This window comes from Schistocerca piceifrons, chromosome X (genome assembly GCF_021461385.2).
Source record: "Schistocerca piceifrons isolate TAMUIC-IGC-003096 chromosome X, iqSchPice1.1, whole genome shotgun sequence".
NCBI classification, from domain to species: domain Eukaryota; kingdom Metazoa; phylum Arthropoda; class Insecta; order Orthoptera; family Acrididae; genus Schistocerca; species Schistocerca piceifrons.
This window is the reverse complement of record NC_060149.1, coordinates 764,943,628-764,967,463: the sequence shown is the minus strand read 5'-3', so window position 1 is coordinate 764,967,463 and position 23,836 is coordinate 764,943,628. Positions and strand designations below refer to the sequence as shown.

Sequence of the window (23,836 nt, the reverse complement as noted above, 5' to 3'; positions counted from 1 at the left end):
TACAGATACTTTAGATTCTGAAGAAGACGATATTGAAGTGTACAGCTCAGAAGGCGACGTTTGGAAGAGCCCAAGGGCAATTGTAGAAGAGGAGAAACAGAACAATCAGCTGCTGCGGGTGATGGCAACGGCAACAGACAGCGGCCAATTGCACTGACGTTTTCAAAACATGTGACATCACGCCGCGGTGCGGGAGCGCACGGACACAGAATTTAGGGGCAGTCAGTAGCGAGCCAGTGGGTGTGTTGTACCTTCCATCAAGCTACAGACCACCTTGAAGATGTTATAAAAATGAATGAAACAGGTTTATGCCAGAACACTTTCTTCTACGTCTGGTGTACATGACCTATCTAGTGGGTTGATATCAAGTGAACGAGCTGGTCTCATGGGTAATGCCTTGTTGGCCAGGTTTGCCTGCACTACAGCAACACCAATGGCGTACGTGATAAACAGTGTTATTAAATCGTACAAACAATGATTCATACATATAACTTATCCCAGAACACGTTTTACTTCGTAAGTTTCGACTTACTTATTCCTGGCGCAGGATTCGTTAGTTGAAACAAACACACGTATCCTTCTCCTTCATCTCTGAATTTGTGCCTCTTGTTGCGAATGCAATCAGTGCAACTTTAAGAGTAACCGTCCTATTGCGTTTCCCTGTTAATTGCCAGATATTATTGCCATATCCTTCGATTACTCTCCATACAGTAAAAAGTATTGCATTCTGTCAGGCAAGAAATTATCAGTCTAGTTGCAAACCTTGCTATATATTTCAGATGAATGTATATTCTGTAACAACCATTGGTACCGTTCTAATCCGAAAGCTTTGAAAACATCTAGGACTCTATGTTCACTTGGCTTCATCTGACTGTTTCCAGATATCCGGCGTTCTGTGAGATGCACAGTTGTCCAATGTGGATAAAAAGGAATTCCCCTGGACAAAGAGGAAATAGAAAAAAGAATTTATATCCACATCCTTCTGGCGAAATCATAGACGTGATTGGAGCGGATTTGTGGGGTGATTAGAATGGGTAAACTGTCGCTATGTAACTATAATTCGTTGCTCGATTCAATGCGTGTGGTCTTATCTGCTGTTTTAGATGGTCGTTACACTGACCAAGAAATCTGAAGGACAGATCGAACATTACTGTTGCTCTGAGCGAGGAAACAGTCCACAGATGGGGTTAGTCCTCTAGCGGCAGAGGTCAAAAAGAAAAATTGCTTCAAATGTGAAGTAGAGTATTTTTTATGCTTACAGTCATATATATTTAAAGCTTAAACGACTCAAGAAGCAGCTTCTTCCAGAAACAAATTTCAAAGATAATCACATTTCCATGCTCATTTCATTCTTGACGTGAAAAATTTAACTTAGATTAATACCGTACATATTCTGATATATACAGTTTAAAGCACCATTAACGATCAAAATATGTGTTCGAATCAAATCCCTTTTTTTATTTTATGTGTTAAGTCATTTTGATTTTTTTTATCATCTCGCACTGCCCCAGAATACGGTGCTGGGAAAAAAAAAAAATGGTTCAAATCGCTCTGAGCACTATGGGACTTAACTTCTGAGGTCATCAGTCGCCTAGAACTTAGAACTAATTAAACCTAACTAACCTAAGGACATGACACACATCCATGCCAGAGGCAGGAATCAAACCTGCGATCGTAGCGGTCGCTCGGCTCCAGACTGTAGTGCCTAGAACCGCTCAGCCACTCCAGCCGGCGCTGGGGATATAGCTATTACGTGGATCCAGGATCCTTTTATGGGCAGATAAATTAACTATGGCAATATCTGCAACTAAGTTCTGCGTTGGGAAACAACACTGAATTCATCAACCGACCACGGCATAACAACCTGGATAGCTATAATGGACATACTTCAAGTTGGGATGATGTTCTCTTACTTAAAGCACATTGTGTAAGCTTTTTCCCCTTCATGTGGCTGATACGCACCTGACATTCCATACTACTTAAAAGATATTTGCCTACAGCAGTAACCATAATAAGCTAAAGTCAGTTCACCTGGCACAGGTTCAAACAAGTCATTTAAATTTGTCACACTGCCACAGGAAACATATTTCCTGTGGCATATCATAACATGTTTCCAATACTGTTTCTGGTCTCTGTCCTCACTGATGTCAAACATTTCTTACGGTTTCTACAAATCACCTGAGCCATTGTATGTCACGTAGTTTTTGTGTCGTCTATGTTATGTCTAGTGATGAGGAAACTATAATGATGTGTGGTGCTGCAATATTAACACTTGAAGAGGTTCACGCCAATGGAGCGAAAGGTTTCATTGTCAGTGGTGGACAAAAACATACTAGAGAAGAACTTTGGGAAAAAAAAGGAGACAGATTTCAGGAGAGTAATTACGGTCAACCAAAGACCTGCTTTTACTCTTCATTTTCAACAATGACAGATTCGTTTCAGAGCCTTAAATACCTATACCGTACTTCTTTCGCATTTTTAAGCAAGTTGTATCTCAAATTGTATATGAAGTTTGTCAAGCACTGTTCGATGTCCTGAAGGTTTGTGTACTGGTAACTAAATGAAAAACATTGTTAAATATACATATCAGCAAATTTTTATTCAGCTGGTGTCATCCCACATAAATCATCATAACTTACTTCCTTAAGAGTGTCATTAGTTTCTGGGTTGCTTATGAATGTGACAGGGAAATGAACACTACATTTTGTACTTCTTTGTCCATAACATTTAGTTTCCTTTGGCACGTGACCATCTTCAAAAATTGTGAGAGTGGATAACTGAACCATGTTAGAGTGTACAACAGCCCGATGCTTTGCTATTCACCACCTTCCTCTTTTTCCATTGATATTGGATGACACACGATCTTATTTTCTTTTTCAAGCAGTCACTGCTATTATCACACATAGCAGCAATTCTCAGTAGGGCATCTTTCTATCGTGCTGTTCTTGTACTACTAGCTTTGTACATTTCACAAGCTGATCTCGGCCTGGTACAGTGATAGTAGCTTGAAAGTCTGATCCAATGTTCACTCCATTTTTTCCAAAAAAAATACAAGTGAAAAGACAATACAAAACAACTCTACACACCAGACACAATGCAAAATATAGACATATGCTAGTGCTGTGCAGCGGTGAGCCAATGACATGTAGTAGCTGGCCTGTAAGATTGTTTTCTTTGATCTATTTCAACATTGCTGTGGATAGTTGTTTCCGTATTCCACAGGAAGTTTGAAAATGGTGTCCACAAGCAACAATAGGAAATATATTTTGAAACCATGTATCGAGCTCTACGTGCATGTGGCTTCACAACTAATCATGACCTTGAACTCTATATACCTCCCTTTCATTAACACAAAATAATAATGATATTTTACAATCACGGAGTTAATTTTCCAAAATTGTACACATTTAACTACAAGCAAAGAACATATGAGAGGATAACGAACTAAAGGTTGACACACAAACAAAATTATGCACAGATTGCAGCCAGTGCATTTGTAGTTTTGAATGTGAATAATTATATCTTATCATTGTACAACAAAAAAAGGAAAACATGTAAAAGAAGTTGGTGGGCTATAACACTTCACATATTTCAAAACCAGTAAGTTTTAAGTAAGATATAAAATCATACACAAATACATCCATAAATGTATTTCTTGCTGGTAAAGTTCCAAAATATCGAGTAGTTTTCTCTTACTCCACTGTTCCTGAGACACTGCTATTTGAAGAATCCAAGCTGGAAGTACAAGCGACAAACAGCCAACCTCAGGTTTCAAAACAAGGACCAAAGCAATACTGGTGACAATGTGTCCACTGTATCGATAATGTGTCCACCGCGTTGGTACTGGCCCTAACGTAGTTTGATGTTTTGCCGAAATACCTACAAGAAATGGAATCATACCAAATTGGAACTAATGTTGGTTGCAATGCTATTTCATCGATCCACACATTGGACCAAAATTGTTAGTGCCAAAGCGTGCACCTGGCCTTACACCTCAGTAATTTATTTGGAATAATATTCATGTAAGTAGTATGTTTTGGAATATTAGGTATTTTGAAATTTAATGTTTATAAAGCTCAATAAAATCAAATTGCTATGTTAAGTTTAAAACACAGAATTCCCTGAGATTTAATGAAATCCCTGAAATTCCCTGAGATTTCCCCGATTTTTCCTTGTGAAATGTAATTCCCTTAGAGTTCCAGGTTTTCCACAAGAATCGTCACCCTATACGACCCTTCCGACGAGTGTTGCAGGGCTGTACATGCAAACAGTCACCTCTCCGAGGGAGTATAAAATGCGATTCATCTGAAAGGGACACCTATCACCACTCAGTGGACATCCAGTTGCGGTAATGACATGCAAATTCCAGCCTTCATCACTGATAAACAGCAGTCAGCATAGGCACATGAATCTTGCGCCTGTTATGGAGGACCATACGCAGCAAGGTTGGCCGGATAGTGGTCGAGGAGACAATGTTGAAAAGTTCTTAGTTCATCTGGATGGTCAGTTGCTCAACAGCTGCACATCTATTCCCATGGGTACATCTCTGCTGCCATCATTTACACCTGTCATCTATGGCCTGTGGTGCACCAATGTTTTGGATAGTCCTACTTTGCCATGCACAGTATACTTTAACCAAGGCAGCAAGCGAATAGTTTAAAAACTTAGCCTTTTCAGAAATGCTTCATCCCTTGGCCCAAAAGTCAATGAACATGCACTTGTGGACATCACATAAATCACTACATTGCTGCATTACCACAAGGACTTCACATTTTCCACATCTGCCAACATACTTTATATACCTTCCAATGCTGGTGCTGCCACCTTCCATCTGTAAGTGGTTATTGCTGGCATCAAATGTAAGAGGTGGTCACATTACCGTATATGGACTGTTTTTAGTACCAACAGTGAAGTACGGAGGAGGTGGTTTTGCGGTTTGGGGAGTATTTTTCATGCTTCCGGTGTAGTGCCCTTATTGCACTGAAGAAAAGACTAAATGCATAAGAATATGAACACTTTTACTGTGTAGAACAGAGTACATGTTTGGAGACAATGATTGTTTCAGAATGACAGTGCACGCTGTCATAAAGCAGCATCTGGAAGGTAATGGTGTCTGGACACAAACATTCCTGAAATGGACTGTCTGATCAAGAGTCCTGACCCGAACCCAGTGGAACACTTTTGGGATGAGTTACATCATCAACTTCACTATAGGCCCCAGCATCCAACATAAATGGTTTTGCTACTAAGAAATAACAGGCTGACAGTCCCGCACTGACATTGAGAAGAGACCTCATTAGAAGAGACCCCATAAAAGCTCAAGCCATCATAAAACGCAGAGAGGGGATAAACCCCACATTATTCATCATTAACAGGTGTCTGGACACGTTTTTTAATAAATAGTGTACATTTTACATCAGTATAGTAAAACAGTGTACTAAAGGAAAACACTGCAATAAAATTTGTTTCATTGTACACTTACTAAAATATTGCTGGCTATTGTGGTGTAACTGCCTTACTGGGGATAAATGTTGGCAACAGAAAATAATTCAAAGTAAACATTTTTACAAAATATTAATTTTATCAATGGCAGCTGAAACATATGTTCTTGAAATTTGGTGGGTGTAACTCAGTTCGTACTGCTTCACTGCAGTAGATGTTTCTGTAAGTTTCCTAAGTGAAAACAGGCCTTGTGTCCTACATACTCTTGCAAACAATTGATGTATTGTTGCATACAGCAAATTTCCTAATCACAATTACATTACAATGAAACAAATGGAATGTGATACAAAGACAATTACATATCATTCGCTAGCAAGCTCTCCAACCCTGTCTACTAACAGATCTCCTTTACGTATCCTCACACACTTCTAATACTCCAATCACAGCTTAACCAAAAAAGCACCCTTATCCTCCCCAATGACAGAACAGCAGCCTTGTCAAACAGCTGAACCACATCATCTCCCTGAATTTCAACTACCTTTCATCATATCCTGAGATGGAGACTACCCTCCATAAAACAATTCTTACCTATCACAAAATCTCCAACATATATTTTAAATCCTGATGCCACTTTTGCTCCCAATCACTCATCCCAATGTCCATATCCATGTGGAGGACCTATTCCAGTCAACACATACTAATGCAGTCTTAACATTAGTATCCTCAATCCCAACAGAGGCTGGGCCATCTGTGAAAGCAGTCAAATCATATGTCTAGTCTGCTTCAGTTATTAAGACAGCTTTTTAACCAGGCATTACCTGCAACCAGCTAGTCGCTGATATGAATGGCCACAGCCAAATGACAACTAGAGGCCAACTGGACCAGCTTCTCTTAACAAAGCAGCTGGGAAATAACCTACAAATAAAGCCCTCAGTTTCTCAGCCCTTCTGGCCATAATTTCCCCATAGTGCTTGTCACAAAAGTAGGTATATCAAGGTCATCTACTTACATCACTGCAATCACACACACATAATCATTCTTATGACACCGCACGTCAAAGCAGAGAGGTGGTCTCAGCACTGTCTTCAGGGTCTTCTATTCTTATATTAATGAGACTTTATATGTAATTTCATATTACCTTCATTTCGAAAGACATTATCACATATATTTTGTGGCATCAGGATTTATTTACTCCTTAAAGTGTTATACCTAAATATTTCTATTTTCTATCCCATTCCCTTAAATGGCACAAAATGCATATATTATATCTCCAGATTTTTTTTTACTCATTGTTACTCATAATCAAGAATTCATCTATAGTATAGAAGGAGATCTCAAGGAGGTATGATTTCAATTTGTTTTTGAAACTATTACTGCTGTCTGTCAGACATTTTATTTCATCTGGTAATTTATCAAAAAGTTTTATAGCACCATATTTTACCCCTTTCTGTTCCAAAGATAGGTTAAGTAAAGGATAGTGTAGGTCTTTCTTTTTTTCTGGTATTGTAGTCATGAATGTCGCTGCTGATTTTAAACTGGTCCATGTTGTTGAGAAAAAATTTCATTACTGAGTAAATGTACTGTGAAGCAGTTGCAAGAATTCCTAACCTTTTAAACAGATGCCTACAAGATGTGCGACTATGAACCCCACACACTATTCTAACTACTTTCTCTTGGCAGTGTATAGCTATGGTCGTGACAACATTTGTAACTATGTCTTGCACCTGCAAAAAATTAAATGACAACTTGCAAGGAAAGTGTATTAGCTATTACACAATAAGAACCCAGAATCTGTTAATTCTGCACCCAAGCTAAGTATTAACTTTAATTACAAGACATCTTAGTATTAATCTAACAAAGCCCACTTCACTGCTGGCATGTGGTGATGTGTTTTGAGTTATGGTGCCAAGTAAATCACTGGTGGAATTACTTCTTCTATGCAAATATCAAACTTCTGTAATGTTCTGATAAAGTAGGGTTATGTTACAATGTCCATGAAAAAGTCAGTATTTCATTTTTTCAAAAATGATGTTGTGACCGTAAACAGTTTCTAATACTATAATATTTAACCAAAAAACTATTTTTTATAAAAATAGATATATATATATATATATATATATATATATATATAAAACATTTTTTTATCTGACTTTTGAATTTCCTGCAATGACACCCACAGTGGTCATGCAACCTCGCTATAACATTACGAGTCAGTCAGCTATCTGTCATACGCTATGGAAAGTAACACATCTTGTAGATGTCCCAAAATATTTCATCAACAAACAAAGTTCTCTGAAAATGTTTTCCCAGGTCCGAGTGTTCAGGTAACCGCATATATAGTGAGTAAATTATAAATTTTATGGGTCTCAGTTTGGACAAAATGAGATATGGATGAAATTCGCTTCCTGCAATATCAAACAAGCTTTGAAATACCCCAAATCCAGAAACCATTCCTTTGTAAATCTTAGTGATATTGTCAACTTTAATGTCACGTGTTCAATGTGGAATCACTAAGAACTTTTTGCAAGGGAGCACAGGGTTCGATAAGTAAATGCCGACTTCATTCATATTGGCAATGCACTGAAAAATTCAGCCGAATATGCCAATACAATGTAACCACACCTATATCTTTTATGATTATAAGAGGGTCGTGCATCACAAAATTGAAACAAAGACATTTTGTATTTTAGATTTATGTGGTGTGGGCTCCTTTATGGAGCGAACCCTAGGCTGTAGCACTGAGATTGGCAATCCTCTATGATGCATCTTAAAATGTACTTCATTAGAAGCTAAACATTTTATGGTTGCCAAGAACTTAATGAAACTACACTTTTATTTATATTGTTCTTTTTCTTAGTACTGATTCCATGAATTGTGCTGTTAGTCTGAAAGAGAGATGTGTTGTTTACAACAACCTTCTTCAAGGAATAACCATTCTGAGAAGTAGCAGTTAGCATAGACATTTCTTTGCATAAACTTGACGCAAGTTGTCCTCAACTTGACTCCACATATTTGTATTGGACTTTGAAAACCTTAGCTTGGGATTCTGAAAACTTCAGCTTGTAGATCCTTTATTTGTCTGAGAATAACAGCTCAAATATTAATCCCATATAAAACCTGCAATTTGTCAAGGGAAAAATTGCAAAAAGAACAGTAGATGGAATGATCTAACCCCTTAGGTCAAATAAAACAAATCTGCATTGACAACAAAAATTTTAAAAACGTATATCATATTCTAATGAAGGGTACTCATAATTAGATTAGATCCTTCATAGCTAAAAAATTTTGACATACATAAAACAAACTTGAAACTTCTTTTAATTTTTTAACCAATTACAAAAACTGAACTTTTTTCTAGTATGTGTACTTCTGCAAATGATGTTGAAATGAAGTATGACCTCAACATGTCTCCCACCCAATTATCAACACATCAACTTAAAAAAAGCACAAAACTAACTAATACCAAATTACAGCTAAAATACAAACGGAACAGACGAACAACAGTTGCTGTATAAAGTGGAAGTATTTTGAAAACTATATATTTCAATTTGACCTTGATAATCTTATGTTTATGATGAACTGTTCTCAATTTTGGTGGAAGTTGGAATGTTTTGCATTTTGATGCACAAAACCTGTGACTGCTCTTATGTTAATAGAGTGGTTTAAATAGCTGGTTTTCTCAACTGTCCTTTGGAAAATCTCAAAGAAAGCAAATATACAAAGCTAGCAATGTGATAAATCCTAATCTATGGCATGGATCTACATGTAAGATTTTAAATTGACACTACAAATAACTATGACTGATCTATTTTATGTTAAAAAATTCCCCTGTGTCTGTCCCTTCTTAAGAACCTGAGGAATTAAGGAATGTCCTTCTGGTCTTAGTTTCAATGATGGGGAAACTCGGACATTCACCTCCCCACAGTAGGAAGACAGCAAAGGTTGACTGTATTATTATTGCATGCAGGCAGATGACAAATGATGGGACTGAGTGTCTCCCAAGAAAACTACAGCTTCTCTACTAAGAGCCAGCAATCTGTTTGGATGATAGATGAGTGGATGGAAGTATCAGGCCCCATATTGCCACTGGGGTGAAGAATCACCCCTAAAAGTAAATGAACAGACTCATTTTGGTCAAAGGCATTAAGATGCAGAAGACAATGGGAATCACTGCATTATTGTCCTTTGTAGAGCTACAAGGCAACTGCCTCTATTTGAACACAGGATTACTGACTATGAGCTTTGGAACTAAAGATCCATCAGAGGAAGACAAATTTGCAAGGTTTCCAGGTCAACAGCCGATGAAATTATTGCAAAGGACAGATAAGAATTGACACTCGAAATGTCAGATTGCTAATGACAGTGCAAAAGTTAGAAGAGGTATAGGAAAAAGATGGAAACTGATGACACTGACATTTTAAGACTGTGCAAAAGACAAGGGCAAGGAAGTGTCCATTTTATTAGTGATTCATTTAGGAGAATGTAGTGGAGGAACACTCCCTACTAAGCATGAAGTGGAACCGATTCTCCGAAGAAAATCGGCAAACAAGATTGAGAACACATTTCATGTAAATGATAGTGTCAAGTCAAAACCACACTGAAGGTCAAATCCAAAATCAGGGACCGAATGAGGTGGCACAGTGGTTAGCACACTGGACTCACATTCGGGAGGACGACGATTCAAATCCATGTCCAGCCATCCTGATTTAGGTTCCCATGATTTCCCTAAATCGCTGCAAGCAAATGCCAGGATTGTTCCTTTGAAAGGGCACAGCTGAGTTCCTTGCCCATAATTCCCTAATCCGATGGGACTGATGACCTCACTGTTTGGTCCCCTCCCCCAAATCAACAAACCAACCAACCAACCAACCAACCAACCAAAAACAGGGTTGTCAATGAAATACAACATTTAGCACTGAAAGGAAATTTGTTACTAACACCAATGTCCAGTGAGAACACGACTGACCTCTTGGGTGCAGAGTGCAGTGTGCAGCTATTTACAAAAACATAACATTTCAAGAACCTCCCAGAAATGATAAACACAAAATAGCAAACAACTGTTGGTGGTCGTGTTTGAACTAGCAATCAGCAGCACGCCAGCCACTGATGCAAACCACAATACCACACTGCACACACCACAGCTTATGCAATAGCTCCCTCTCCTTGAGAAACAGCGACCCATTGTTTTAGAAGTTTTCATTGGAGCCAACTGAAGCACTCTGGATCTAGATCTTGTCAACAGTCCTTTGCATGGTGGCACTGGTGGATCCTCATGTTTTTGCCATGCTGCTACATCCTCTGCACTATGATGAGCAACAAACGTAGCCCTGCCCATCGAAGCTTCACAAACATTGAGTGGGTGTCCAGTTACCTTGAACCTCCTATCGTTGATCTGTGCCTCTGGTCTGTAATAGAGCTTCATATGGAGGACATGGACGATATCTCTGCAATTTTGTCTTCATGAAGGTCACAACCCTGACCTTCACATGCGACACCCAGCTAGTGATCAATGATATGATAATAAAGCCCAAACTAATGCTTTAGTAGCTATTCTGATAGTCCTACTTTCCACAGAGTTGTAAAAAAACGTAACAAGTCTCTCGGGCTGTATCTTATTGGCCAGTGCTCAGCATTCCCGCGCTCTCAGTCTTTCTCCTGGTGTTTCATGTAGTCATCCTGAGTATCGTCTGACTGAAACAGGAACAGTATATCCATGGTCATTTCCACCTCACAACAACGGAGCAGAAAGAATGGTGTGAGCTTGTAGTGTCTTGGTTCACTGTGTTGTGCGTGAATCTAACAACTGGCAGTATTGTACCCCAATCTCTCTGTTCGACATCAATGTCCACTGAGAGCGTATTTGCCAATGCCTTATGAAAGGGTTCTGTAAGATCATCCAACTGTGGACCGTAGACAGTTGTCATCTTGTGGTTGATGTCACAACGTGATATTACTAATCTCAACTGGAAAACTTTTCCCCAATCAAAGATCTTCACGTCTTCTACAAGGACCTTCAGCAGTCGGCATTGCTTTGGTGGGCTCCTCAGTCAGGCCAGATCCTATTGGCAATCTAATAATAGCTTCCTTCCTTGCATTGTCTAAAGTAGTAGTAGTAGAGCTTGTTTCTTCATCCGACACTAAGCTGTCCATCTTGAACTGGTTCGGCTGTCCCTATGCAGTTACCTTCAGGGATGAGCTGCGGCTGCTTATGACAATTAGAGATCGAAAGTTCTCCCTGACCACCTACAATGCTTATGATCATCGCTGGCATATAGATTCCTTTCATGAGCCTGAGTAGCTCCACAGTTTAACTGAATATCTCAACTGGCAACTGGAATTCATCTCATCTATGACGGTGGGTAACAGTGTCTTCACAGCCAAACAACCACCACAAACCATCTTTGTTTTGTGTGCTTGTTTGAACAGCTTCATCAATCTGGACCACTGATCATGCACAGTCTACAACAGCTTGTGGTGTCTGCAAGAAGTCCCATCTGAGAATACTATTATGACTACATTCTGTTAAAACGGCAAAATCAAAGAGGTGTGTTCTGTCACTCGTAGTTATTCTTGCAATACAGGTTCCTGTCGGCTAGATATATTTTCCATTTGTGACCTTCAGCACAATTGCTTTTGTTTTATGAGACATGGTCTTCTTTACTTAACAATGATAAGCAGCTGAGATTACATAAAAGGAAGCATCTGAGTCGATTAGTGCCTGGACAAGTTGGCTGTCGATGATGATGTCAATGAGATTTCCTCATATCCTGGTGACTGCAATCCAGGGAGAATTTGTACCTGTGGCAGCCATCGATAGTCATCTCACTTAGTTTTCCGTAAGTCAGCAGCTAGGCGCGTGGTTGGTACCTCAGTACGGCAATGGAGAAAGGCTATAGCATGTTGGAGAATGACCTCACACAAGATAAGGCAACCTGCTTTGTTCCACAGGTTAGCTGTAATCATCTGCATAAACAATTTCTGGTGCTCAGGTTTGAACTGGTGACCCACACCATGCAAGCCAGTGATACTAACCACTATGCCCACTGTACATACCATAGTTCATGACTAAATAGTGCGTTCCACAAGCAATGTGACCAATTTTTTTATGACGCAACGGTACACCACAGCGAGTTGTAACCAGCTGGGATAAGTGGAGGGGTGTGTAAGCTTCAAAACACTCTTTTTCTCATTTGGCTACGAGCTGCCGGAGAGTCAGGACGTGCGTTTCCGTCAACCCCGTTTTGAGTTTATGTAACACGGCACAATGGATCATTCTGTAGAGCAATGGTGCGCTATCAAATTTTGCGTTAAACTTGAGACGTCTGCCACCAAAATGTTTCCATTACTTCAGCATGCCTTTGGGATGATTGCTTGTCCAAATCACAAGTTTTCCAATGGCACAAGTTGTTCATGGAGGGCCGAGAGGAGATCACCGATGAACCTCGCAGTGGACGGCCATCAACCGCACGAGTCGACGAAAATGTGATGGGTGGCCGCGATTGTTTGAACTCTGACAGACGGATGAGCCTTCAATTGATAGCGCAAACTCTTAACATGTCAAAAACAACCGTTTTCCGCATTGTGACCGAAGATTTGAACATGAGAAAGGTGTGTGCCAAACTCGTCCCAAAAGTGTTGACCAATGAACACAAGCACATGCGAGTGCTTTGGTGCCGAAAAATGTTGGAAATGTGTGAAAATGATCTTCATTTTTTAAACTCAGTTATCACTGGTGATGAGTCGTGGATTTTTGAGTACGACCCTGAGACAAAAAGGCAGAGTTCAGAGTGGGACACTCCATCATCGCCCCATCCCAAGAAGGCATGCATGAGCAAGTCCAGGATCAAAACCATGCTCATTGTCTTCTTTGACGTCAGAGGCATTGTCCACCACAAATTCATACCTACCGGGACTACAGTGAACTCAGCTTTCTACTTGGAAGTGCTCAAAAGACTGAAAAGGAGGGTCTCGCACTGCCGAAGCGACATCAAGGACATGTGGAAAGTTCACCACGACAACGTGCCGAGTCACAGCACCTTCATTGTCAACGACTTCCTGGCCACGACCAAGACCCCATTGATTCCCCAGCCTCCCTACAGTCCTGACCTGGCTCCCGCTGACTTTTTTTTTGTTTCCTTGGTTAAAAGGAGTCATGAAAGGAAAACATTGGGACACAATTGAAAGCATCCAGGCGCATGTTACATCAGCTCTTAAGGACATTCCAGAAAAGGCATTCCAGGATGCATTCCAGGCATGGAAACACCGCCTCCAGAAGTGTATCGACGCAAGAGGGTGCTATTTCGAAAATTTTTAATTATTTGTACAAATATATTCAATAAATGTTTTTTTATGAATTTGGTCTCCAGAAGTGTATCGACGCAAGAGGGTGCTATTTTGGAAATTTTTGATTATTTGTACAAATATATTCAATAAATGATTTTTTTATGAATTTGGTCGCATTACTTATGGAACGCACCTTGTATGCGATTTTGGTGGTGAAGATTAAAACAATGCCTCAGGAGATGACTATTATACACATGCACTTTTCAACATAGAACAGTGGAGAAGACACAGTTCAAAAACTATTAAGAGTGTATTGAAGATCTAATTATATCAATGGATGACAAGGACAATATGTTCATTATGGGAGATTTCAATGTTATATTTGGCTGAAAATCAGACAGAACAGGAACAGGAAACTTCGGACCAGGAAAGAGAAAACCGAGGTGAAAGGCAACTAGGTTTTTGTGAACAGTATGATATGGTAATAATTAAGACATCTTTGAGAAGAAGATACACATGGAAAAATCCCAGTTACCCACAGAGATACCAAACTGACTACATAGTGGTAAACTCTGCGTATAGAAATCAAATCAAATCAAACTGCAGCTATCCCGACAATGAAGCAGACACTGATCACACATTTGTGGTGGCAAAGTGCAATTTCAAATGTAAAAGGATGGTAGGAATAATTTGCAAAATGAACAAAATTGGAATTATACAAAAGTTACTAACACAACTCATAACAGTAAGGTTGTCTGTGATATTCTGAAACAAGGAATCCTTTAGACAGTAAAAAGAACTTTGGGAAATAGGTGACTAGAACTAAAAAACTTAGACCACCACAGAAATACTAGAAATCATACAACAAAGAAAGCAGTGTAAGAAGCTAAACAAAGAAGAAAGCCAAATGTAATACAGACAAATAAAGGAATTCCTTGTGACAATATGTAGAGAGACAAAAGAGGAATGGATGAAGAAAGTTGCGTGAAGTGTAAAGAATAATGTAATAGAAGGAAGAACAGATAAAGCACACATCATAATAAAATCACTGCACTACAAACCTAAAACAAGAAGTACTGTGATAATGATGAGAATGGAGAAAGACGAACTGACTGTTAAGACATCGCAGAGTGCTGGAAGGAATATAGACACGAATGGCAATGTAAACACTGTATCGATTAGAAGGGGAGTGAGACAAGGTTGCACACTATCCCTGTACTTGTTCAGTTCAACATACTCATTGAGGAGGCAATACCCAAATTTAAGCAAAAGACCAAAGGCATCACAATCAACAGACAAGAAATCCAGTGTACTTGATTTGCAGATGACACTGCATTAACATCAAATTGCAGCAAGTTTCATCAACACTAAAGGAAGTAAAAGTGACATCGAACATTCCAAAAACCAAAGCAATAACTGGAAAAAATAAATGAAAAAACAAACATCAAGACAGGTGATGTATCAATGTAGTCAGTTCTGCTACTTAGCAATCATTGTCATTCATGACAATTCGTGCACAACAGGAATCGGAAGGAGAATTGCCCTCAATAAACAGGCCCTCAGTAACAAGAAACATCTGACAAGCAGGCAGGTGAGTATTAAAACTAGGAAAGAATCCATCAAAACATTCTTCTTCAGTGTTTTGTTTTATATGGCTGTGAAACAATGGTCCTACTTAAACATGAAATACAATGATTGAAAGCAATGGAATTGTGGATGCGAAGAAGGCAGCTGAAAATAAATTTCAGAGAGAAAAAAAATCGAGTAAGTGGGTCTCTGGGAAGTAAATGAAACAAACTAACACGTAAAAGAGGAAAAGATAATTCACTGGCCATATGATACATCACAATGACTTCTTGACCATCATATTGAAAGGGATGGTTTTAGGGAAGAGAGGAAAAGGAATATCGCAGAAAAATCATTTGATTCTGTGATGGATGGACTTAACTTCAAACAGTACACCAATCTGAAACACTCCACAGAGGTGAGAAATATGGTTGTAGCCTTAAGAAGAAGAAGAAGAAGAAGAAGAAGAAGATGATGATGATGATGACGACGACGACAATGACAACGATTACGACAATGATAATGACAATGATTACGATGATGACGTGGCTGCGCAGATTACTAGACACCATGACATTCAAAAGTTATAGTAAACAAGTTTACTAACACTGCTGAAAAAGCACTCCAATTGCAGCTCTTTATGTACAAAATTGGTTCCTGCTGAACGTTACTTAAATAATGTGTTCAAGTTGTTACTGCTTCCATGGAATAAATTTGTGTTGAGTCTACCGGTTGTGTTGTACTTATACGTAACTACAACTCATTGTCTCCGTGCAAATTTCTACTCTGGTTTGTCCTCCGTTTGTTCTCACAAAGGCTGATGGCATTATGGAGGACATTTTACATCAGTTGGTCAAACTGCATGAATCATTCACCATGCCGTGGTATCAACAATCACAGCACTGGAAAATCAAACTCAGGTACTTCAATCATTGGCTTTTGTTTTGTCTAAGTCGGCAGGCTGCTCAGTTGATGTCACCTGCTGTTTTGCCCTCCACGGCTCCCATGGTTTGTCCGCCTACTTTTTCTACATACTATGATCCCATTCAGGAATGGGACACATACAAGAAACGTATGCTACAATACTTTTTTGGGATTATTGATGCTACTGTATGCCATGCCTTGTTCCTTACACAGATATCACCTGGTATATATCAAGTCCTATGTCAGCTCGCCCCTTGGCAGGATCCATCTCCTTCAATGTTTGACCTAAAATGTGAATTACTTCAAAAATACTACAGTAAGCGCACCTATCTAATTGCATCATGGGTTAAGTTTTGGTTGGTTGGTTTGGGATATAAAGGGACCAAACTACAGGGTCATCAGTCCCTTAAGTTCTACCATTGCAGGAAGTAATCACATTAATCCTATTGACATGGGCGGCTGAGCCCCACGGGTTAAGTCACAATCGTCATTTTGTGTCAGATACGATACAGACCTCTATGCTGATCAGGTAGTGAGAGATGTTATCATCCGTTTAGCTCCGCATTGTGAGGTGCTGGTTCTCTAAACTTTCTCAGCAGTGTTCTTAGAAATGAATGTCTTCTACCCACCAGGGGCTCCCGAAGCACATCCGTAACACTTACATGCAGATTGAACCTACTAAAAAATCTATCAGCTTGCCTCTGAACTGCTTCAATGTCTTCTTTCAATCTGACCTGGTGTAGATCCCAAACACTCAAGCAGTACTCAAGAATAGGTCACATAGTGTCCTATATGCAGTCTCCTTTAAAGATGAACAACATTTTCCTAAAATTGTTCCAATAAACCATTCACCTTCCCTACCAAAATCCTCATACATTTGTTCCATTTCATATCGCTTTGCAGTGTTATGCCCAGGTATTTAAACGACATGACTGTGTCAAGCAGGACACTACTAATTCTGTAGCCGAACATTAAGGGTTTGTTTTTCCTACTCATCCACATTATCTTACACTTTACTACATTAAGATCCAGCTTATATTCATCACACCACACACCAACTACAAATTTTGTGTAGGTCATCTTGTATCAACCTTGAGTAACTTATCTTCACCACCTTCCTGTACACCACAGCATCACTGGCGAACAACCGCAGACTGCTGCCCAACCTGTCTGCCAGATCATTTATGTATACAGAAAATAGCAACAGTCCTATCACACTTCCCTGGGGCACTCCTAATGTTACACCTGTCTCCAATGAATACTCACCATCGAGGGCAACATACTGGGTTCTATTACTTAAGAAGTGTTTGGGCCAGTCACATATCTGGGAGCCCATTCCTTATGCATGTATGTACCTTCATTAACAGTTTGCAGTGGGGTACCGTGTCGAATACTTTTTGTAAATCTAAAAAAAACAGAATCTGCCTGTTGCCCTCCATCCATAGTTCACATCATATCATGTGAGAACAGAGCAAGCTGGGCTTTGCATAAGTGATGCTTTCTACAGCCATGTTAATTTGTGGGCATGAGCTTTTCAGTCTCTAGGAAATTTATTAACTCAGACTATGCTCCAGAATATGTAGCAAACCAATGTTATGGATATTGATCTGTAATTTTGCGGATCTGTTCTTTTACCCTTCTTATATACAGGAGACTGAACACTGAACACTATCTTCCTAAGGGGCTCCATATCGTGCCTAACACTGGAGCTCCCAATAACTGGCAAACCCCTGCCCACAAGTTCCTGCTTGGACCCTGCTGAAAGAACAGCCACCTGTTCATTCACTAGGTGAATAGGCAAGGCCTACGGCTGGCCTCCACATTGGCCATCCATCTCTAGTGACGCGAACGCATTACCACTGCCACGCATCCTGCGGGTCCACCACGTCAGGTACACTAGAAGATGTCTCCGGCAGTAGAGCCCTGGGGCGAAACAAGTGATACCTGAGGTGTCCCATGCGACACTCCAGAATCTCTTGTCACCACTACAACCTGTGGTGGTAGCCTGAAGGCGAATAATCGCAGCCAAAACCACTTTCAACTGTTTGCGAACTGCGGCCAGCTCCCCCTGCATCCGCACACAGCAGGCATCCTAACAAGAAAAACTGAAGAGTAAACAGTAAAAGCTGGCAAAAACCTATGTAAGCAATTTATTACCCTCCTGACATGTAACTGATGGACACTGACACCTCAATGAACTATGTAGTTGGCTGTTCAAAAGAAATGAGACCTGAGCTACAAACTGTCTGAATTTACACTTATTGCTCATGCCACAAAAATGCTGACTGTTGCTCAAACTAGGTACTCTCAGATAGAGAAGGAAGCTTTGGCCTAAAAGATTTATTTCCGCCCTATGAATCAACACGCAAATGCTGATGCTTTGTCCCGCCTGCAAGCCGTTCCGGACCCAGGATTTGATCAAGAGGAATTGCTTTGTTTCCACATTGATGTCACCTCAAAAAAGACAGTTGAGGGTTTTCCATGATTCACAAAGTCAGTAGCTTTGTATCCTGTTTTGCGGAAGGTCTTAACATTCGTACAATATGGTTGGCCTGATTCACCTCCTTGTCCTCGTGCGTCCGAACCCTCCCCCCCCCCCCCCCCCCTCCATAATTATTACATCTTTCAACATCGATTCTCTGTTATGGATGGTGTTCTGCCTTTAGACACAAATCACGGGGCCCCTCAGGTAGTGATCCCCTCAGTGCTTCATTCGTAAGTTCTCCGTTTCTTACATGCAGACGTTAGGGGTGTATCACGCAAACAAGCATTGGCCTATCGACACGCGTTTTGGCCTCGCTTGGATGGTGATGTTACCCAGCTGCTTGCCTCCTGTTCACAGTGTGCGACACGTAAAGCTGTTCTCCCTGGTTGTCTTCATCATCATCTCCTTGGCCAATGCCGTCGCATGCACGGAAGGATATAAATGTGGATTTGGCTGGCCCCTTTCTCATGATTATTGGCTGTTGGTCATTGACACACATCTTCATTTTCTGTATGTTGTTCATTGTATTTCCACATCTACAACTGCCACTGTCATAGCCTTATCCAATTTTTTTTTATTTGAAGGCTTGCCCACAATTTTGGTGTCCAATAACAGTTCACAATTCTCATTGCAAGAGTTTGCAGCGTTTTGCAACTCCCATGGCACCCGTCACATCCTCGCCCCACCATTCCATCCATAATCTTAACAATGAGGCAGAATGCCTAGTGTGAAAGATCAAAACTCAGATGAAAAAGTATGTTGTCATATCTTCATCCGACGTTGCCTTAGATAGTTTTCCATCCTCACACCGTTTCATGCCATTTGGTGAGATGAGCCCAGCGGAACTACTCCACGGGTGCCAGCTGACGACACTGCTACACCTTTTGCATCCTATACTTAGACATCAACCCATGCAGCTGCTGCGCCTCTTCCAGCTGAGTGTGGCCGTCTGGGCACGCGGTTTTAGATGTCACCCCAAATGGATTCCACCTGTCATCATCTGAAGCTGAGGCAGCATCTCTGCGACATCTGCAAAGAGGACAACCCCTGCTCGTGGCACCATGATCAGTTTTGCCTTCACATTGAGACTGGATGCCCCTGATGTCGCAGCATCGTCTCTGAGCCCATCCACATCAGGCATCACATCACCTGTTTCTGCCGGTTCTCCACTCCCATATCGGCGAGGGCACCTATCTTCGGCAGCCACGCCAGCAGTTCCTCTGTTGCTTCCAACACCGTTGTGAGGGATTTCGTCACCCATTCCTGAGCAACCACTAATACCAGTATCATCAGCACCACATGCCAATGGCCGAGGTTGACACAGAATGTGAGACCGTATGCTCCCAATGCCACATGCCACCTTAGCCAGGGCCCAACAGACAAAAAGGACAGCATGGTCATGTCAAAAACCCGTGATCTTCCAGAGAGAGAGAGAGAGAGAGAGAGAGAGAGAGAGAGAGAGAGAGAGAGAGAGAGAGAGAATAACAATTACAGCCTGCCATGGGCCCCAGTCTATTTTAAGGCTAGACAAGCCACGATCAGACTCTGTTCTCTGTGTGTATTGCTACAGACGTTTGTATATGAAATACATTCCTGCTGAATGTTACTTTAATACCATGTTCAAGTTGTTAATGCTTCCGTGGAATAAAGTTGCATTCAGTGTACTGGCCGTGTTGTACTTATACCTAATCACAAAAAGACAGTTATGAGTTTTCCATTAATTCCCAGTTCTGAACGTGTAACTTCACTGATGGCTCTTATCCTCTACAGGAGCAGAAATATATCCTTAACATAAAAGGAATAAAACTACATACGATGGTACTTTATTGCAGTTTAGTTTAGTCAGTGAAAATTATTCTTCAAAAAAGTATTCATTCTATTATTCTATTCCAGCTCTATGTGGTATTTTATTGCAGTTTAGTTTAGTCAGTGAAAATTATTATTCAATAAATTATTCTTTCTATTATTCTATTCCAGCTCTTGGTTTGCCTGACTTGTTACTTCATGGGAACTTTAACCAAACCACAACCACTTTCCAAGTAACTTTTTCCACCAGCAAAATATCAGCCAAGTCATCAAAAGTTCCACTACAGGAAAAGCAATTGCACTAACAACACCAAAGATGTCACTAGCACAACTATTTAAGCAATCACCAGTCAAGGAAGTGAATACCTCAACATATGAAATCAGTTATGCAGTAAACTCACATTATCTTGTTGCCGGGGGGGTGGGGGGGGGGGGGGGGGGGTGAAGAAGAAGAAAGTATATATTGCAATGCTCTTCAAAGCAGCCACAATAATCGACCAACTTACCACATTTCTTGCTGCGTTGATCTGTTTTTCAATGTCTTTAAGCAGAAAACCAAGAATTCCTTCTCGATCATTTCCCTTTTGATCCAACTTGGTAGCCAGAAGCTGTAAATTAATTTAGCAGTTGATCATGCTTATAAAAATTAATATTCCACAACAGCACTGAACAAGCTTTATTAATAACAATTCATTTTCCAACACTTACTAAGCAAAAGTAATGCACAGTGATTTTTCCTCTGCAGTACAGCTTCCCATACTGACAATCTTCTTCCACATCCGAGTGACAGAAGATGCAAGTCAATGAATCTCTTCCACGTTTGGCTTCTAATTTCTCTACAAAACAAAGGGAAATAAGTTAATAGGTCACAGATTCAAATTTCAGAGAGCTAATGCAACGTAAAAAAATGTTATACTAAGCGTTTTAAGTGATTGTAGTACAAACACAACACATCTCACTACTTGATACGAGAAATCACCAGGAATGGTCAAATCAACACAAATTATTATCAAACATCAAAAATTATTTATGGAAGCAGCAATATTAGAATGGTGGACAACCAGCTGTGTCACTCACTACTCAATATAATCTCCAATAATCTACATCTACATCTACTTTCTATACTCTGCAAGCCACCCAACGGTGTGTGGCGGAGGGCACTTTACGTGCCACTGTCATTACCTCCCTTTTCTGTTCCAGTTGCGTATGGTTCGCGGGAAGAACGACTGTCTGAAAGCCTCCGTGCGTGCTCGAATCTCTCTAATTTTACATTCGTGATCTCCTCGGGAGGTATAAGTAGCGAGAAGCAATATATTCGATACCTCATCCAGAAACGCACCCTCTCGAAAGCTGGACAGCAAGCTAAACCGCGATGCAGAGCGCCTCTCTTGCAGAGTCTGCCACTTGAGTTTGCTAAACAGCTCCGTAACGCTATCACGCTTACCAAATAACCCTGTGACAAAACGCGCCGCTCTTCTTTGGATCTTCTCTATCTCCTCTGTCAACCTGACCTGGTACGGATCCCACACTGATGAGCAATACTCAAGTATAGGTCGAACGAGTGTTTTGTAAGCCACCTCCTTTGTTGATGGACTAAATTTTCTATGGACTCTCCCAATGAATCTCAACCTGGAACCCGCCTTACCAACAATTAATTTTATATGATCATTCCACTTCAAATCGTTCCGCGCGCATACTCCCAAATATTTTACAGGAGTAACCGCTACCAGTGTATGTTCCGCTATCATATAATCATACAATAACGGATCCTTCTTTCTATGTATTCGCAATACATTACATTTGTCTATGTTAAGGGTCAGTTGCCACTCCCTGCACCAAGTGCCTATCCGCTGCAGATCTTCCTGCATTTCGCTACAATTTTCTAATGCTGCAACTTCTCTGTATACTACAGCATCGTCCGCGAAAAGCCGCATGGAACTTCCGACACTATCTACTAGGTCATTTATATATATTGTGAAAAGCAATGGTCCCATAACACTAGCCTGTGGCACGCCAGAGGTTACTTTAACGTCTGCAGACGTCTCTTCATTGATAACAACATGCTGTGTTCTGTTTGCTAAAAACTCTTCAATCCAGCCACACAGCTGGTCTCATATTCCGTAGGCTCTTACTTTGTTTACCAGGCGACAGTGCGGAACTGTACCGAACGCCTTCCGGAAGTCAAGGAAAATAGCATCTACCTAGGAGCCTGTATCTAATATTTTCTGGGTCTCATGAGCAAATAAAGCGAGTTGGGTCTCACACAATCGCTGTTTCCGGAATCCATGTTGATTCCTACAGAGTAGATTCAGGGTTTCCAAAAACGACATGATACGTGAGCAAAAAACATGTTCTAAAATTCTACAACAGATCAACGTCAGAGATATAGGTCTATAGTTTTGCGCATCTGCTCGACGACCCTTCTTGAAGACTGGGACTATCTGTGCTCTTTTCCAATCATTTGGAACCTTCCGTTCCTCTAGAGACTTGCGGTACACGACTGTTAGTAGGGGGCAGGTTCTTTTGCGTACTCTGCGTAGAATCGAATTGGTATCCCGTCAGGTCCAATGGACTTTCCTCTGTTGAGTGATTCCAGTTGCTTTTCTATTCCTTGGACACTTATTTCGATGTCAGCCATTTTTTCGTTTGTGCGAGGATTTAGAGAAGGAACTGCAGTGCGGTCTTCCTCTGTGAAACAGCTTTGGAAAAAGGTGTTTAGTATTTCAGCTTTACGCGTGTCATCCTCTGTTTCAATGCCATCATCATCCCGTAGTGTCTGGATATGCTGTTTCGAGCCACTTACTGATTTAACGTAAGACCAGAACTTCCTAGTGTTTTCTGTCAAGTCGGTACATAGAATTTTACTTTCGAATTCAATGAACGCTTCACGCATAGCCCTCCTTACGCTAACTTTGACATCGTTTAGCTTCTGTTTGTCTGAGAGGTTTTGGCTGCGTTTAAACTTGGAGTGAAGCTCTCTTTGCTTTCACAGTAGTTTCCTAACTTTGTTGTTGAACTACTGTGGGTTTTTCCCGTCCCTCACAGTTTTGCTCGGCACATACCTGTCTAAAACGCATTTTACGATTGCCTTGAACTTTTTCCATAAACACTCAACATTGTCAGTGTCAGAACAGAAATTTTCGTTTTGATCTGTTACGTAGTCTGAAATCTGCCTTCTATTACTCTTGCTAAACAGATAAACCTTCCTCCCTTTTTTTATATTCCTATGAACTTCCATATTCAGGGATGCTGCAACAGCCTTATGATCACTGATTCCCTGTTCAGCACTTACAGAGTCGAAAAGTTCGGGTCTGTTTGTTATCAGTAGGT

General features: G+C 40.5%; 1 protein-coding gene across 1 annotated transcript in view; it reads right to left on the bottom strand.

Moving 5' to 3' along the window:
• Nucleotides 1-23,836, bottom strand: part of LOC124723033 — a 247,975-nt gene that overhangs the window by 198,559 nt on the left and 25,580 nt on the right. Inside the window, exons 2-3 of the mRNA XM_047248209.1 lie at nt 21,215-21,342; nt 21,013-21,114 (exon numbers count right to left, since the gene is read on the bottom strand). Of these exons, the coding sequence (XP_047104165.1) occupies nt 21,013-21,114; nt 21,215-21,342 (230 nt within the window). The remainder of the gene's footprint in view (nt 1-21,012; nt 21,115-21,214; nt 21,343-23,836) is intronic.